Here is an 18,321-nt window from a genome sequence, read left to right on the forward strand (position 1 = left end):
GGATCCTCATGAATGCCGCCATCTATCTAGCTTATACCACGAAGATTCTGTTGGGGAATCTAAGAAATATGCGCCCGGCCTAGAGTAGAACGGAAGTGGTTGTCAATCACGCGCGTTCATAGGTGAGAATGATGATGAGTGTCACGGATCATCACATTCATCAAGTTGAAGTGCAACGTATATCTTGGAATAAGTATAAAAGAGAATTGAATAGAAAGTAATAGTAATTGTATTGAAACTTGAGGTACAGCAGAGCTCCACACCCTTAATCTATGGTGTGCAGAAACTCCATCGTTGAAAATACATAAGTGAAAGGTTCAGGCATGGCCGAATGGCCAGCCCCCTGAATGATCAAGAGACCGAATGATCAAAGACTACAAAGTCAAAAGATTAAACTGTCAAAAGATGTCTAATACAATAGTAGACTAGCTACTAGGATTTACATGAGTAAGTAATTGATGTATAAATCCACTTCCGGGGCCCACTTGGTGTATGCTTGGGATGAGCTTGATCTATCCACGAGCTGAGGCTTTTCTTGGAGTTGAACTCCAAGTTATAACATGTTTTGGGCGTTCAACTCCGGGTTGTGACGTGTTTCTGGCGTTTAACTCCAGACAGCAGCATGTACTTGGCGTTGAGCGCCACTTTACGTCTTCAATTTCCGAATAAAGTATGGACTATTATATATTTGTGGAAAGATCTGGATGTCTACTTTCCAACGCCATTGAGAGCGCGCCATTTGGAGTTCTGTAGCTCCAGAAAATCCATTTCGAGTGCAGGGAGGTCAGATTCCAACAGCATCAGCAGTCCTTTTGTCAGCCTTTTTCAGAGTTTTGCTCAAGTCCCTCAATTTCAGCCAGAAATTACCTGAAATCACAGAAAAACACACAAACTCATAGTAAAGTCCAGAAATGTGAATTTAACATAAAAACTAATGAAAACATCCCTAAAAGTAGCTTGAACTTACTAAAAACTACCTAAAAACAATGCCAAAAAGCGTATAAATTATCCGCTCATCAGCATGCCAGGCGCTTGGCTTGGCATGCTCGTACAAGTTTCCAGAGAGCAATGATGAAGGCCACAAAAGGGGCATGGCACGCCAAGCTGGGTGTGGCACGCCAGGACCATCAACCACTATGGGCGTGCCACTTGAAACATGGGGTGTGGCACGCCAGTTCAATAATCCTAAGGCCCAAACATATGGGCGTGCCACTTGGTGTCAAAGGCGTGGCACGCCAAGCTCTTATCATCACTTGAGTGTGCCACTTGAGGAGCCAGGCGTGGCACGCCAAGCTTGGAGAGGGGCATCAATACTTGGGCGTGCCACTTGAGCATCATGGCGTGGCACGCTAGTACAAAATTCCAGAGGCGAGATTGAAGGTCCAAACACATGGGCGTGCCACTTGGTACCGAAGGCATGGCACGCCAAGCCTTCATCCTCACTTGGGCGTGCCACTTGAAGGCCAAGGCGTGGCACGCCAACCCTCATTGATTATCTAGGCGTGCCACTTGGAAGTTGGGCGTGGCACGCCAGCTCCTAGAATGAAGAAGAACTATGGGCATGGCACGCTGGAACATGGGCGTGGCATGCTAACAATTTTCCAGAAAGGGAAATAAGAGGCCAACCATATGGGCGTGCCACTTGGTGTCGAAGGCGTGGCACGCCAGCCATCATCTCTCACTTGGGCGTGCCACTTGTATCTCGGGCGTGGCACGCCAGCATCAACCATCAACAAGAAAAGGACATGGGCGTGCCACTTGAGTTTTGGGCGTGGCATGCCAATGAAAGAATCAACAACATATAAAGGGTGTGGCACACCAGACCCTGGGCGTGCTACGCTAGTACAATTCTACAGAATGAAGAAGATGAAGACAAAGGCCTGGGCATGCCACTTGGGCTCGAAGGCGTGGCACGCCAGGCTACCCAAGGCTTAAAGAAAGGCCTGGGCGTGCCACTTGGGCTCGAAGGCGTGGCACGCCAGGGATATCATCACAAAGGGGCATGCCACTTGATAGCTGGGTGACGTTAGGATTTTTGCTAGTAAAGAATTTTATAAAGTCGTGTTGTAGATATAGTTTCTAAACCAACAAAAATCCCTTGGTGCAAACGTTTTGGTTGTAACAAGTAACAAACCCCTAAATAAATTGATAACCGAGTATTTAAACCTCGGGTCGTCTTCTCAAGGAATTGCAGGGAGGTATGTTCTTATTGTTGGTTATGAAAAAGTGTATTTTGGGGTTGAGAGTGAGGAATGAATTATAGCAGATAATTTAAATGGCAATTAATGTAAAACAAACCCTTTGGTAAGGTATGAGAAATTGGAAGTCCAGATTTAGTTATTCTTATCAATAATAATGAAAGTTGAATCTTAATTCCACTTAGTTAATCTTTGCTACAGCAAAGGAAAGTCAAGGGACTAATTAATTTGACCTTCGAATCCTATTTATTTCCTAAGAAAAGGTTGGGATTATTGAAGTTCAGTTCAATTAGCAAAGATAACAGTTATCAATTATGTTGAGCTAAGATAACTCCTGAGTTACTGATTTCATAACCAAGACTAAAAAGGGAAAAGTAAATGAATTCTACTAGAATGAAAATATCTTCAGATTGGAAATAATCGATGGCATAAATAAAAGAAGGCAATATTAAACCGAAATATCTCAAGTAACATTAAATAAGAAAATCATAACATGAATGTAGCATAAGCCAAATAGGCAACATAACTAATACAAGCAAGCATTAATGGTATCTGAAAATAAGAGATAACTATCAAGCAAAAGAACATTGAACCTGGTAAAAAGATAATCCTTGAAGCAAATAGAATCCTAAATCTAAATCCTAATCCTAAAGAGAGAGAGAGGAGAGAACCTCTCTCAAAACTAAATCTAAATCATGGAAAGTGAATTATGAAAAGCTTGTTGAGTCTCTGCATGTTCCCTGACTTTAATCTGTGTTTCTGGGCCAAAAACTGGGTTGAAATGCAACCCAGAATCTCTGCCAGCAACTTTTGTAAATCTGCAGATCGCGCATGTCACGCGATCGCGTCATCCATGCGGACGCGTCATTCGTGTTTTTCCCTGCCACGCGTTCGCGTCGTCCACGCTTCCGCGTCACTTGTGCATTTCCAATCCGCGCGGTCGCGTGAGCCATGCGGCCGCGTCACTGCGAATTTCTTTCTTCCGCGCGGTCGCGTTGCTGACGCGTACGCGTCACTTCTCGCTGGTCATCTCCTCAATTTCTTGTGTTCCTTCCATTTTTGCAAGCTTCCTTCCCAATCTCTCACTCATTCATGCCCTATAAAGCCTGAAATACTTAACACATAGATCAAGGCATCAAATGGTAATAAGAGAGGATTAAGATTAGCTAAATTAAGACCAAAGAAGCATGTTTTCAATCATAGAACTAAACTAGGAAGGAATTGTAAAATCATGCAAATCATATGAATAAATGGGTGAAAAGCTTGATAAAACCACTCAATTAAATACAATATAAACCATAAAATAGTGGTTTATCACTGGGCGTGGCACGCTAAGCTTAAATTGGAGCTAGGCGTGGCACGCCATTGAAGCGCCAGTTACACGCCAGCCACTGGAGGTCACGTTTATTGAGTTTTCTTTCCTCCAATTGTAATTTTTCTTTTCTTTTTGTATTTTTTTATTTTCTAGTAATAGGAGTAGTATAAATAACCCCTGGAAGTACTGAAAAAGGGGTTGGCAATTAAAGTTGAGTAGTAGCTTTCGTTGAAAGCATAGTGAGATTCACTTTTCATCTTCTTCCATCTCTTATACTTTTTCTTGAGCTATGAGTAGCTAACTTCCCTCTCATTGAGGGAGGGAGCTCTGTTGTACTTGATGGATTAATGATAGTGAATTTCTTCTTCTCTTCATCTTCTCTTTGATTTGTTAGAAGGAATTTCGTTTTAATGCTAGTGTTCAATCATCTTAGGAAAGAGGTTGAATGCAAAATGGGTTTCATAGGAACCTTGGAAAAGGAAACATGAAACCATGCTTGAAATCCCTTCTCACACTTGAGTAGAATCTGAATTTTGGTAACTGGAAATGGTGACATATAATCTACCTATTACTTGGACCTATGATGATGTGTGGTATAATCAAAGACCAAGCATATCTCTCTTCATGAGCAATTAGACCAAAAAATCGGCTGATTATCAAAATTTGAGAGATTGAGTCACCAAATGATTGGGACTCAATCAATCATGATTCCCAAGAGGTCAATGAGTTGCATGATTGAAGATGAGATGAGCTAGATCTAATCCAAAGAGAACAATATCTCCCAATCTTAATGAATCCTCCTATTCTCATCTTCCACATTCTTTATAGCTTTCTTTATAATTCTGTTAATCCCTATTCCCATTTATAATTTAGTCATTTATGATTCTGCACTTTACATTCTTGTCATTTTCTCTTATGCACTTTATTTCTCTTCTTTACCTTTGAGCCATTTACTTTCTTGTTCATTTACAACTTCTGCAACCATACTCTATATTGCTCAGCTTAACTAATTCACCAATTGATTAACATTGCTCAAGTCTACCAATCTCTGTGGATACGATCCCACTCCTAATGGGTTATTACTTGACGATAATTTTGGTGCGCTTGCCAAAAAAATGGATTCATAATAAAAAGTTTGTGGGGTAGTGAAATCCGGTCTACCAAATCAAGTCTATGTCATTTAAGTTATAACTCGATGGTATTATTATTATTATTATTATTATTATTATTATTATTATTATTATTATTATTGATGAGTTTGAAAAATTTTAAATTAATGTGATGATCAAATATTGTTAAAATTGTTAATTACAAAAATTATTAATTTAATTTATACATCAATTATTTGTTTAATAATTTTGTTAGTGTGCAGATTTTTGTTATTAGGCCAAAAGATACACAACCCCAATGTAATGAGAACATATTCAGCTTTTGTATAAAAATATTTCAAGCATTGGGGTTGAATCATTTTTTGTATTGCAAATATTAATTAGGCCATGAAAGATGTGAAGAGCCCAAAACAAATGCTTCCTTCGGATCCAACAATTTGTTGGTCCGAAATTGAAGAAAAAAAGAAAGGAAATAGAGCATGATGAGTTCAGTTACCTATTTTTCTTATGGAATGGAATTCAATGTTAATTCAATTGGTTTAATTACATGCATTGGTAACAAGAAAGAGAAAAATTAAATTGATTTGATTGCTTTTAATGCTTCACACGTTACTATGCATAGGGGAATGGAAGTGGGATTTAATTTGGTTTAATTCATTCATTGCTTCCAAATTTTTTTCTTTCTTCTCTCTCCTTTCTCTCTTCTTCGGTCATGTCAATATAAAAGAAGAAGGTGAAAGTTATTAGAGAAATCATGAGAGGAGTTAGGAAGAAGCAAAAGGCTAGGGTGATGGCCTTTGAGAAAAGAAGATCTACAATATGGCGTGACTGAGATTTTTGCCACTAAAGACAAGGTGTGAAGAAGAAGCTTCAAGATCTCCATGCCAAAAGTAGAAGCAATCTGTTTCGGTCAGAGAAGATACCTGAGGTGAAGCTCGTTTCCACTTTTGTTCATCCAAGACAAAAGATAGCTACTGTAGATACATGGAGGAAGAAGCAAAAATGGAACAGATGGAGCTGTTAAGGATCAAGAGTTCATCAAGAATCAGAATTCTTTCTTGGGAACAAAGTCAAAATGGAAGGCTCAGATTAATGAAACTTGATGAGAAGGTATGAGAGAGAGGTACATGCATGTTGATTTGATTTCGATTTTTCCTCTCTCTTCTCTCTGTCCGAACCGGCCTTTGGTATTGAAGAAGGAGATGGTGGCTTGGTTGAACCGGTTTCAACCTTGGAAGCTTCCCCTTCTATAATAAGGGTGAACGGCCAAGAGTTGAAGCAAGGGGAGTAAGCACAGAGTTCTCATAGCCACCCAAGCTAATAGAAGTTCTTCTTCTTCAATGTGTTATATTTTGTTTTCTTTTCTTTAGTTTTGTCTGTCTGAGTCTCATGGTGAAAAAGGCAAACAGTGTGAGGTTTGTAAGAAAAAGCCAACGAGAGGAAAAAGGCAGAGAGTGCAAAATTAAAAAAAAGTCATAGATGTCTTAGAGGTCCTTTGTACATCTATATGTTGTGTATCATAATTCTGTGAGAATCCCCTTGCAAGTTGGGTTAGCACTTTGCAGTTGAAAGCTTGGTAGGTGATCAAGTCAAGTTCAGTTTGGGGGATAGATTTTGGACTTATCCCAGATAGGAATGGTAGTTCTTATGGAAGAATTGGTGTCTGTAATTAGTTTAATTATAGTGAAATTCCATCACTATTGTGATGGAGACTGGATGTAGGCTGCATTGCACTTAACAGCTAAATCAGGATACTTCTGCGTGTGATTCTCTCTTTCTCTTCTACTCCTTTTCTGTTTCTGTTTGTAGGAGACAAAATTAAAAAATATCTCCTAACCGGTTACAAGACAAAAAGAAAATGTCTTTTGACCAGCTATGAGACAAAAAGCAGAAATATCTCCTGGAGCTATTCTAAAAGGCAGAAAGTAATATTTAGAAAAAGAGGGCTAAGATTCAACCCCTTTCTCTTAGCCAATGATAACCATCAATTATCATCGTCATCGTCATCGTCATCGTCATCGTCATCGTCATCATCATCATCGTTACTGTTATTATTATTATTAACACTAATTATAGTTATTAATTAATATTAATATTTTTTTGCAGACTATTAAGAATTTGTTGTTCAACAAACTTGATCAACTAGAAACTTATAACGAGATAGCTACAGCGGTTTTAGCATTAATTGGGTTTCACGATCTGCAAGTAGGTGAAATGAGAGGACATTCTATATTGTTGAGTACTTTGGTAGAATGATGAAAGCCTGAAACGCGCACATTTCACCTTCTAGTCGGCGAAGTGACTGTAACACTAGAAGACGTGACACACATATACTTGGCTTTTCGATTAATGGGGAGCCCATCACAGGTAGAACGGATAGCAGTCACTAGTTCTTGGTGGAGAACTACTTAGCTTGTTTTGGTAGGCTGTCCGGTCCGGACGATCACGTATTGGGTAAGGTAAATCTTGCATGGGTTCGGTGATGCAGAGATATCGAACCGTTAGACACATAGGAGTCGATCAAGCAGTATGTCCGAGCTTACATCATCTACATGCTTGGAACGGTTGTATTTCCAGACAAGTTAACAAATTCTGTACACTTGAATGACCTTTTATAACATCTTGCTTTGGTCAAGAATGACCTCTTACGTAGATTTTGACGCTAAATATAATTTCAATTGAGTAAGAGACACTCGATGAATGATAATTTAGCCGTCGTTTTAACCAAAAATTCTTATTTATATGAGTTTTGGCGTAAATTGTATACCCTAAATTGTGAAATTTAAAATCTAAAGCCTCTTATGTAAACTCTAGCATACTAATTTTTTTCTTTCTTTCTATAAAAAATAACTCATTTATTTTATTAAAGGATACTTTTATTTTTGCGTTTTAAATAAATTTAAAACATTCACAAATCTTTTTTTACAACTTTTCAATTTTTTTATTTTTTAAAATTGGTTTGTACTTATCAAAAAATTAAATCTATTTTTAATTTAAGTTATTAAATATCGATACTATTATTTTTAAAAAGATATTTTTTAAAATTAACTTTTATAAATTATTTTAAAAAAATAAAATTTTACTAAATCACGTCTAAATCAACCTAAACTTTTATCATAAGTTAAATTATTAATATTATTATATTTATCATGAACTGCATTTATGGTTATTATTTAAACATAATATGATTATAGAGTTTACTATTATTAGATTTTTTTAAACATCTTCATTCTTCAGAAATTAAATTTAAAATTAAAATCTCCTTCATAAATTGAGCATTGCTATGTCAAAATTCTACAAAATAATAAAAAGTATTTTTCTTTCTGAAAATAAAGAACACGAGTTTTTTTGTTATTTTTGCGAAACAAAAAATAAAAGTTATATTCACAACTAGCATCCACAAAAATAATTGCCCAAGTAAAAAATGTGTATGTCAAAAGAGCAAAACATGCATGAATAACAAAAAAAGCCCAATACCATAGTTATCATCATTCACAACACAGTAATCCATGTAATTAAACCACATCCTTGCTACAAAATTTGCATTCTCTACGTTTTTGCAGATATCCCAGCAAATACTATCCACACGTACCAAAATAACTTTAACACACGTCAAACTCTAATTACACCACGTCTCTTCGCAACCTGCTGAAATAAAAAAAAAGCTCTTAGGCACTATATGACTGTCCTTAAATTAAAGGAAAAAAATTCATATAGGTACTAATTTTTTAAATTTTTGATAAATACATCTTTAATAAAATTTAAATATAAAAAAATTTTTAACTTTAATAAACGGAGGATAATTTAGTCTTTTCATCTGTTTATCTTTCATATAACAAATAGAATTGATTGATGTAGCTGAAATAGTGTCTAGGTATTTGTTGCGGTGCCACACTAGAAGGGGAATAAAGTTCGAAGGACAAATAAGTCCTTAACGTCATTTTATAAATAAAGTTTGAAAGACAAATAAGTCTTTAAGAATTTAGTTCATTATACTTCTATGTGTATCATATATTATTATCTAATTAAAATATACCTATATTATGTATCATATATTACTATCTAATTTAATAATCAAATGTGTCACATAACACTCTTATTAAAATTAAGAAAAAATATTTTTTTTCAAAATTAATAAACTCCTTTCCTAAATTCTCTCATCTACCTCTCTCCATTTTTTTATTTCTCTCTATTATATAATTATATTTTATATTAGTAATTTGACAAATCAAAATATATCATCCGATATTTTTTTACAATTAAAATATTTTAAATATAAAAATATACACATTAAATTATTTTAAATTTTAGATAACGAATGTTAAAATTAATTATTAATAAAAATTAGACTTTTCATATAAAAATAATAACTAAAAATCTTATTATTTAATTTTTTATCCGTAGATATTTTGGTTTTCTTAGTCAGATACTTTTGTCAACTTACGACTTTTTTGTAAAAGTAATTTGATTTTATAAATCTTTTGTGCCATGCATAATTTATGCCATTAGAACAAAGTGAACTATAATTTTAAAAAAATTTATTCTCGTGATGTTATTATGAATAAAAATACTAGTTCTAATATAATACACAAATGCACTAATGCTAACTTAATACATGAATGATGCACAAATGAACTAATACTGACTTAATGCATAAATGAACTAATGCTAACTAATGTCAGACTGAACTAATGCAATTTACAAATTCTAATATAATACACAAATACACTAAATCTGAACTAATGCAATTTAAGAAAAAAAATAGAAACAGAACAAACCCAATTTCTATAATTTTAATACAAATAATTTAAATTACAGAATACAACAAGTTAACTAGATTTCAAAATACAAGCATAATTTTATAAACTAAATTCTCATAGAAGTATAATAGAAGTATAATGAACTCAATTCTCAAGAACCTATTTGTCTTTCGAATTTTATTTGTAAAATAACGTCAAGAACTTATTTGTCCTTCGAACTTTATTCCGCTTTCAGCGTGGCACTATAACGGACACCTGAACACTATTTCAGCCATATTAACCAGTTTTATTTAGTGTATGAAAGACAAATAGACAAAAAAAATAAATTATTCTTATTTATTAAAATTAAAAATTTTTTTATATTTAAATTTTATCAAAAATATATTTATAAAAAATTTAAAAAGTCAGGACCTATATCTCTTTTTTCCTAAATTAAAAGTTAAACACTTGCGTCGTGTGTGAGAAATATATTCGAATTGAAAAAACTAAAAAGCACAGGCCATAGCCCATAAGCAGTGAGACCCACCAGTGGTAGTTTCAGACTTTCAGTCGTCTCCGTTATCTCATGCTGTTTATCCTCCGATTCCCGCTACCCATTCTGTTACGTCACTCCTTTCTCTCTTTCCCCAATTTCTCCGTTGAATTCTCAAATTTCTAATCTCTATCTCTCTCTCTCTCTCTCAGGCGATGAAGGGCGTTGGTTCGCACAGCAACGATTGGGCATACTATCCCTCACCCTCTTCAAATCTATCTGCTTTTGCGGCCCCCTTTAGCGTCAATCGATTCTCCCCCAACGACGTCGTTTCGGCCCTGCCGTTTCCCGATTCTGCTGAATCCGCTCTTCAACCCCGATCCTACGGCTACGATTTCTTCTCCAACCCTATCAGAGAATTGGATTCCGCGCCTCCTCCTTCAAAACCTTATGGCTATTCCGTTGTTGATTCCTCTTCCAGTGTTCGATTGCCTCAATTTAAGTCTCTAGGTCTGGCTACTATGGACTCATTCTCTTATGATCAGTGTTCTTCCAATAATGGTGGAGAACCGAGCCATGTTGATTCTCAATTTTACTATTCTTCGTATGTTCCATCCCCAATTCATGATCCAGCTCCTTCTGTTGTACCTAATAATTGGCCTGCGTTATCATCCGGGTTTGCTTCCTTGGATGGCTCCACTATTGGTGATTTTGCTAAGAATTCACCTGAAGTAGGGTTTATTGGTCCAAGTGCTGGATTGTGGAATCAGTTTGCAGAGTTGAACCATGGTAAGGGAATGCATGTGGGTGTTGGGACCAGTTTCTCCGCAAATCAAACAAACGTTGCTGGTTCTGCTGTTGAAGAAAGGATGAACCAAGGTTTTTTTTGGCCTTATTTTGTTGGTGTTGTCCAAGTTGTTATGCTCATTGTAGTTGTGTTCTATTGCTTACTTAAATGGTTGTGTGAGAAACTTTTTGCAGGATAAGAACGAAATTAACGTTCCGAATTTCAAATGAAGATTTTTTTTCCCTCAATGTTTGAAATTTGTGTGGTGCCCTGTGAGGAATTATTTGTTTTAATGCAGGATGTCATGATTATCGTGCTGATCATTTGGATAGTAAATCTTGTTTGTGGGGAAGCTTCAAACCCACGCCAGTTGAGGTTTCAGGTATATCTGTTATGGGATCCACTTTATTACCTCTAGAAACACATGGTGAGGCTCCTGCGAAAGCTGGTGATTCAGGGAACTTGTCACGTGTTAGTTCTTATGACAAATTTTCCAGGCAGCGTTGTGATAGGCCATTACGAGTTGATACAACATCTTCGTCACCTATACCAGGTCTGGTAATGGATTTGAAAATGAACAATGATCCTACAGATGGAGACCTTGGAAACAATAATTTATATAAGGTAATGGAGGCTGATCAAGGACTTAGTTCTGGAACTTCAGGTGGCTTTGATTTAAGTCATCTCCGCCTGCATCTAGAAAGAAATGAACCATTCTCATCAAACAATGCAATGGACAAGATCGATCCAAGGAATGTTGTGGACTATATATTTAAAGAGACAAATGGAGTTCAAGATTCTCATGTGGATTTGGATAAATTGAGCTTGAGACTCGGTGCTAATCGGGATGTCAATTCCATCGAGAAATCTTTTGGCAGTGCAGATCGATGCAATCCTGCTGTAGACTCACCTTGCTGGAAGGGCGCCCCTTCTGGTTACTTTTCTCGTTATGAAACTTCTGAGACCAAGCCTTTGGAATATGTGCAGAAAACTGAGAAGTTCTCTGGTTATGTTATTCAAGAGCCTCAGAATTGTTTGCTTGACACCGACAATAATGTGAAAAGATCAAGTAAAATTTCAAACAACAATCATGATCTAAATGATTTTGTCCATCAAGAAGATATAGATCTAAGGAAAATTCCGGCATTGAATTTTAAATATCCAAATTGCAATTCTTATAATGCAACGCGTAATACCTCTTTTCAGTCTGAGCCAAGCTGTAATTCTGAGGTTAAATACCTGAATGGCGTTACTGAAGTGAAGGAAAAAAATGTCCCACCAGTCAAGCCAATTCATCATCGTGATTCTAGAACCTCTTGGATAGATCATTCTCTTGTAGATGAAAACAAACTGCTGTATCATAAACCAGAGACTGATGGTGCTAATGCTGGAAACAATATGAATGAAACTGATGTGAGTGCTGGGAGCAATGTGAATGATGATTTGAAATGTGGTATATCTCAGATCCCAGAAAATACCTTGTCTTCTACTACTGTAGTAGATGCAACTAAATCACTTGAAAAGTCTGCTGAGAAAGTATTAAGTCCAAAATTAAATGTCCAAATGCTGGTTGATACGATGCACAATATGTCAGAATTGCTTCTTTTTCATTGCATGAATGATGCCTGTGAATTGAAAGAACAAGATTTCAACGTACTAAAAGTTGTGATCAGTAATCTCAATGCATGTTCTTTAAAGAATGCTGAAAGAATTACCCGTTTGCAAGAATTTCCTTCACCACATCCCGGAACTTCCAGGCATGCCAGAGAATCATGCAAGCTTCAACAGGTATATTCTTATCTCTTCAATTTATTCAATATATATAGCATCTCTCAGCAAAGGTTAACACAACATATGTCTAGCTATTGCTGATAAGCTGTTTATTTTAATTGGTTTTGAATTCCATGAGGCAGTGTTGTACGCCAGTTAAATAGTTAGTACTATATTACATAACTTGTATGTTTTCCATCTGTATTCTTAGAATGCAAGTTTTGTGAAGCACCAAGTAACCCAATTAGTACCAGAGATTCCTAAGGTTGAGCTTGAGAATCCACTTGTTGAAGAGGCAAAAAACCTGCATATCAAATCTGGAAAATTAGTCCAACAACTTTCAAGCTCCATTTCTCCAAGGGGTGATGCAGAAATGAAAAAAGAAGATGAAATGACTAAGGTGCTTTAATATCTCATTTATTCTTCCTGTTTATCCTTTCAAATATCCTTACGACTAAACGGGTGAAAATTAATTGTTGCATACTTTTGCTTTATAGGCTTTAAAGAAGATTCTTAGTGAGAATCTGCATGATGATGACGATGATGATGATGAAGTGGAGTCTCAAACTTCAGTGCTATATAAGAATCTATGGCTTGAAGCTGAAGCTTCGTTGTGTTCCATTCATTATAAAGCTCGCTACAATCAAATGAAGAATGAAATCAAGAGGCTCAAGCAAAAAGGTTGACTGTGTTGTTTTTGGTATATCAAACGGGTCATTTGTTACTATACAGTACTAGATAAAATAGTATTTAAACAAAAAGTAAAGTATCGTTTTTGTCCGCAACATTTGGGGTAAGTTTCAAAGTTATCCCTAACGTTTGAATCGTCCTATTTAAGTCCCTAATATTTCAAAATTGACTCAATGTTGTCCTGTCATTAGAAATCTGTTAACGGAATTGACGGCAGGACAAAATTGAGACGATTTTGAAACGTTAGGGACTTAAATAGGACGAACACGTTGGGGACAAAAACGATACATATAAATAAATTTTAATTTTACTTTCAATAATATCAATTTTTTACGGTACATAGTTATTCAATTATTTTTTAATCACATTTAAGTAAATTATATTTAATCACATTAACTTTATTCTAAATAAATTTATTTTTTATAATTTTACTCTTAAAAAATTTCTACCCATCAAAAAATGTGTGTAGAATGACTAGTACATAAATTTGTGGGGGAAAAAAATGATACATATACAATAAAGTAACGTGATTCTAGTCATTTTACAAACATTTTTTAATGAGTAAAATTCTTTAAAAGTAAAATTATAAAAAAATTAATTTATTTAGGATCAAAGCAGTGTAATTAAGTGTAATTTACTTAAATGTGATTAAAAAATAATTGAATAACTATGTACCGTAGAAGATTGATATTAGTGAAGGATAAAATTAAAATTTATTTCTATGTATCGTTTTTGTTCCTAACGTTTTCGTCCTATTTAAGTTCCTAACGTTTCAAAATCGTCTCAATTTTGTCCTGCCGTCAATTTCGTTAACAGATTCCTAACGGCAAGACAACATTGAGCCAATTTTGAAATGTTAGAGACTTAAATAGGACGATTCAAACGTTAGGGACAACTTTGAGATTTACTCCAAACGTTGGGGATAAAAACGATACTTTACTCTTAACAAATGATATGTTCCTCTGTTTTTTTATTTTTATAAAAATTTACATCATGTTTTTGTATTCCTTTTTATGTTGCAGACGTGGGAGATCAATCTAATATAAGCCAAAGTTTTGCAACACACATTGATGCAGATGCAAATGCTAAGAATATGCCTGGTTCAAAATCTTCTATTGACATGAACAAGCCTAATCCATTGACACCTGAGGGAAATACTAGTCAAAACCTGGATAGTCTTGTCCAGAATTCTAATCTTTCTAGCACAAAGAAAGATGTTGGGAATGGTGAAGCTTCTGTTTTGGCTAGATTTCACATTCTGAGAACTCGAGGTGACAATTCTCCATCCAAAGGAAAAGAAGTTCAAACCCATATTAATTTTAGCCAAGAATCTCCTCTTCTAAGCAAAATGAAGGTGGATGATCATGAGGCATCTGTCATGGCAAGATTTCATATTCTTAAATCCCGTGTCGAAGATTTGAGTTCATCTTCAAAAGATACACTGTTAGATGGATTTGCTGACAAAGGAATGGATAACACAATACTTGACGCAAAGGCATCAGTAGTTGAGAGTTTAGATGTTCATGTAAATCCTTCCATTGTGCATCTCAGTTCTTACAGTGCTGTTGACAAGTCAATTCCAAAGGAGCTTCAACTCGATTTGGAGGAGAGTGAAGAAATTCAGCCTTGCGAGAACCACAAGTTTGACTACAACAATCAGCATCCTGCCGATGGCTTAGCATCGGAATGGGAACATGTTTCGAGACTGGAAGGTTGTTGAGGGGAAGAGCTTTGTAATAATAACGTTTTCAAAATGGACTCATCAGTGAATGACCGAATTTAATTTCTGTATTAGTTATGTTAGAGACATACATTTGCAGAATTTGATCTTATTTATGTTTTTTTCATGTATGTATATAAGTTTGGTTTCTTATGTGTCTGTTCTACGTTATGGAACAGGTTGGGTGACCGTATTGTCAATGTGTTCTTTCAACCTTTCATTGCGGTGTTCTCACATTAGTTAATGTGATGCCAGTAGATTCAATAGAGATGATTCAAGGTGTTTGAAACCTTAAAATTGATAGAAGTTAATTATTCTTACTAATGAACAAGATTAATGAAAGAAAAAGATAAAAAGTACATGAGGTAGACTTTTCTCTTTTTTACATGAGTATATTTTAACAAAACTAGTACACGTTCCCGCGCAGGGTCTGAAATGATGATAAAAGAGCTTTTTGGTGTGACTAAATTATTTAATTCACTTACGTGATTCCTTTAAAGTCCTATTGTTAGCAGTAGTAGTTGATCCTTAATATCATCTGAATAAAAGATATACTTGTGTAGTTCTCTTTTTAATCTAACTAAAAAACTAAACGAACATATAACTATATTTAGATACAGGATAAAATAGACTAAAGGATTAAAAGAAAATGCTATTTGTACACTATTTTTCAGCCACCAATTCAGCCACTTTCACTAAAATACAATAAAAAATACGTTACTTATAAGGAAGCTAAAAAATATGGTTACAGCAATAGTACAATGCACTGAGAGTGGGGTTTCTTCATCGCGCCAAAATCTCTCACGTTTTCTTCATCGCGCCAAAATCTCTCACGCTTTCTTCTCTTCTCTTCTCATGCACCTCAATTCTCTTCTCTTCTCTTCGATTGCGCCAATCTCACTGCTTACTTCTCTTTGATTGCACCAATCTCACTCCTTTCGTTTTGCTTCGCGCCATAATCTCACTCGCGCTTTCTTCTCTTCTCCACGCTTCCCTCTGATTTGCTTCGCACCATTTTTTATTCTTGTTATCTTAGGATTTCGATTATAACTTTTGACTCAATGAAATCCACAAGCTCGAATGATGAGATTTGTGTTTAATTTACTTCATATGTTAATTTTTTATTCTTGATTTGATTTTAATTTTTTTATTATCCATGTTTTACTCTTCATTTTATTTTAATTTTATTGATTATCTAGTTATGCAAATGCTTCTGATTTGGCTTATGCTTCTGATATGTGGCTTCATTATGTCATTTAGATCCTTTTACATCATGTACATTGTGTGATTATATCCTGAAAAATTTGTGTAATGAGAAAAATGTTTAGCTTCTGGATTGGAGTCAAATTGGTAGTTTTGCATGATTAAAATTTCTGCATTTTCTTAGATCAGATGATGATCCTGATTCTATGAATGTGTTGGGGTTTAGTGCTATATTTGACTATTGAGTTTGATTATCATGTTTACCGAGTTTGATTATATTCAGGATCAGTGCTATATTTGACTATTGAATTTGATTATATATGTTTACTGAGTTTGATTATACTTAGATTCAGTGCTTGACTACTAATTTGTCTTGTTCATTCATAGAAAATTGAGAGTATTTTTATACCTGATTAGATTTTAAATTTTTTATTATCTATGTTTTAGGTTGTTCCAAGCATAGGAATGTCATTCTCCTCTGTGAAAGATTATGAAACTTTTAATACCAATTATGCAAAAAGAGTTGGTTTTTCATGGAATATAAGAACTACTAAGTGGGATCAAAATAGACAAATTACATACCAAATCTTGGTATGTTCTAGAGCTGGTTATCGAAGATCAAAAATTGATCCACTAAAGAAGACAAATCCAACTTTCGAGCAAAATTGTAAAGTTAGGATTATTGTGAAAAGGGATAAGAAGATGGAATATGTGTTAACCTTTGTGAATATCCAGCACAACCATGCTATTAGTCCTAGCTTGGCAAAGACTCTGAGAAAGAATAGGGAACTAAGCTTGCATGCCAAACGGATAGCTGAGATCAATGATCAAGTTGGTGTTACAATAAGAAACACCTATCAAAGCTTAGCAACTGCTGCTGATGGCTATGATAAATTAACTTTTACTGAAAAAAAAGATCTTCGGAATCATGTAGCAAGAAGTGTCAGAGTCATAGAAGAAGAAGGGGATGCACAATTATTAATGCAGTATTTTCATAGGATGCAACAACAAAACCACAACTTCTTTTACGAAGTTAAATTGGACGAGCAACATCGCATAAAACATGTTTTTTGGGCTGATGCTAGAAGTCGTGCTGCTTATGAGTACTTTGGCGACGTTGTGAGCTTTGATACGACATACCTAATAAATAGGTATGACACCACAATTATATATTTCAGTTAATTATATGCACTTTGGTTTTTGCATGTGTTTGTTGTATAGGGATAGATATAATAGAATTAATTTTTTTTTTCTTTGATGTCCCTGTTTTCTGGTTCTGTTTCTACTCGTTTTGGTGCAGTCTTCTTTCGCATATTTTAAAACTAGCAAATTAAACAACCAAAATCCAATCAAATTCAAAATGTAAAAAAAGTTAAAACTCAATAATCAAATATCAAGTATGCTATAATCAAACATGATGTAATATCATGTTTTAAAAGCTGAGCATAATCAAATAGACTCCAAATCATATAACAAAAATTCAGTTATAATCAAACATGTTGTAGATATCACATTTGTTTAAGTCTGAAGAAAATGAAGACTTAGAAATTAAGGCATGAATATCCATGTCGAGTTTAAGCCTAGTTGGACCTCCGTCTTGGCAAGCTCGAAGGGCATAGCCAATGGCTAGTGATTTGGCATGAGGCCAGCAGAAATCATCTCTTTGAATACAATACAAGCGTCATCTGACATGCCATTTTGTGCATATCATGAAATCAAACAAGACCAGGAAACAATGCTCCTTTGGGGAGTTTCAGCAAACAACTTCTGCGCGCAAAACAAATTGCCAATTCTGACATAAATGTTGACAAGAGTATTGGATAGGAAAACATCCAACTATGCTATAATATAATTTTTAAAAACTAAGCATAATTAAACTATGTTTATTTTTTTAACCTGGATAAAACCATCGAAGAAGCTAATAGAATAAAACAAGGAAAATGTAAGAAAAATGCAGAATAAAACAAGGAATAGAAATTTACCTTGTAGAATCAACCAAGGAAAATGCAGTCGATGAAAGCGCCTGAGACAAAGAGCACCGCACCCGAGACAGAGGAAGGAGACTTGCAACCGCGCTTGAAAGAGCGTCGGAGAGTGAGAGTGAGAGTGAAAGTGAGAGTAAGGAAAGGAGAGAAAAAGAACATTGTTCAGCGAGCGCATGAGAGTGAGGTTTCTATTTTTAAGTTTTAAATTTTGTATTTTGTATTTTGTATTGTATACATATTTAATACAGTGACTGAAAATAGTGGCTGAAAGTGGTGTGCAGGTAGCACATACCAATCCTATGCATACCAATC

The 18,321-nt window shown here is 35.1% G+C and overlaps 2 protein-coding genes across 2 annotated transcripts; both read left to right on the plus strand.

Moving 5' to 3' along the window:
- The first annotated feature begins 9,872 nt into the window (after positions 1-9,872).
- LOC110276401 (uncharacterized) lies at positions 9,873-10,957 on the plus strand. The gene is made up of 2 exons (XM_021133239.2): positions 9,873-9,982; positions 10,067-10,957. Exon 2 carries the CDS (start codon positions 10,070-10,072, stop codon positions 10,838-10,840), a length of 771 nt encoding a protein of 256 aa, XP_020988898.1. The 5' UTR covers positions 9,873-9,982; positions 10,067-10,069; the 3' UTR covers positions 10,841-10,957.
- Positions 10,958-14,974, plus strand: LOC107470104 (uncharacterized). The gene is made up of 4 exons (XM_016089479.3): positions 10,958-12,429; positions 12,623-12,811; positions 12,909-13,092; positions 14,124-14,974. Exons 1-4 carry the CDS (start codon positions 11,035-11,037, stop codon positions 14,819-14,821), a joined length of 2,466 nt encoding a protein of 821 aa, XP_015944965.1. The 5' UTR covers positions 10,958-11,034; the 3' UTR covers positions 14,822-14,974.
- The last annotated feature ends 3,347 nt before the right edge of the window (positions 14,975-18,321 follow it).

Source organism: Arachis duranensis, chromosome 10, assembly GCF_000817695.3.
Source record: "Arachis duranensis cultivar V14167 chromosome 10, aradu.V14167.gnm2.J7QH, whole genome shotgun sequence".
In the NCBI taxonomy this organism is placed as follows: Eukaryota; Viridiplantae; Streptophyta; class Magnoliopsida; order Fabales; family Fabaceae; genus Arachis; species Arachis duranensis.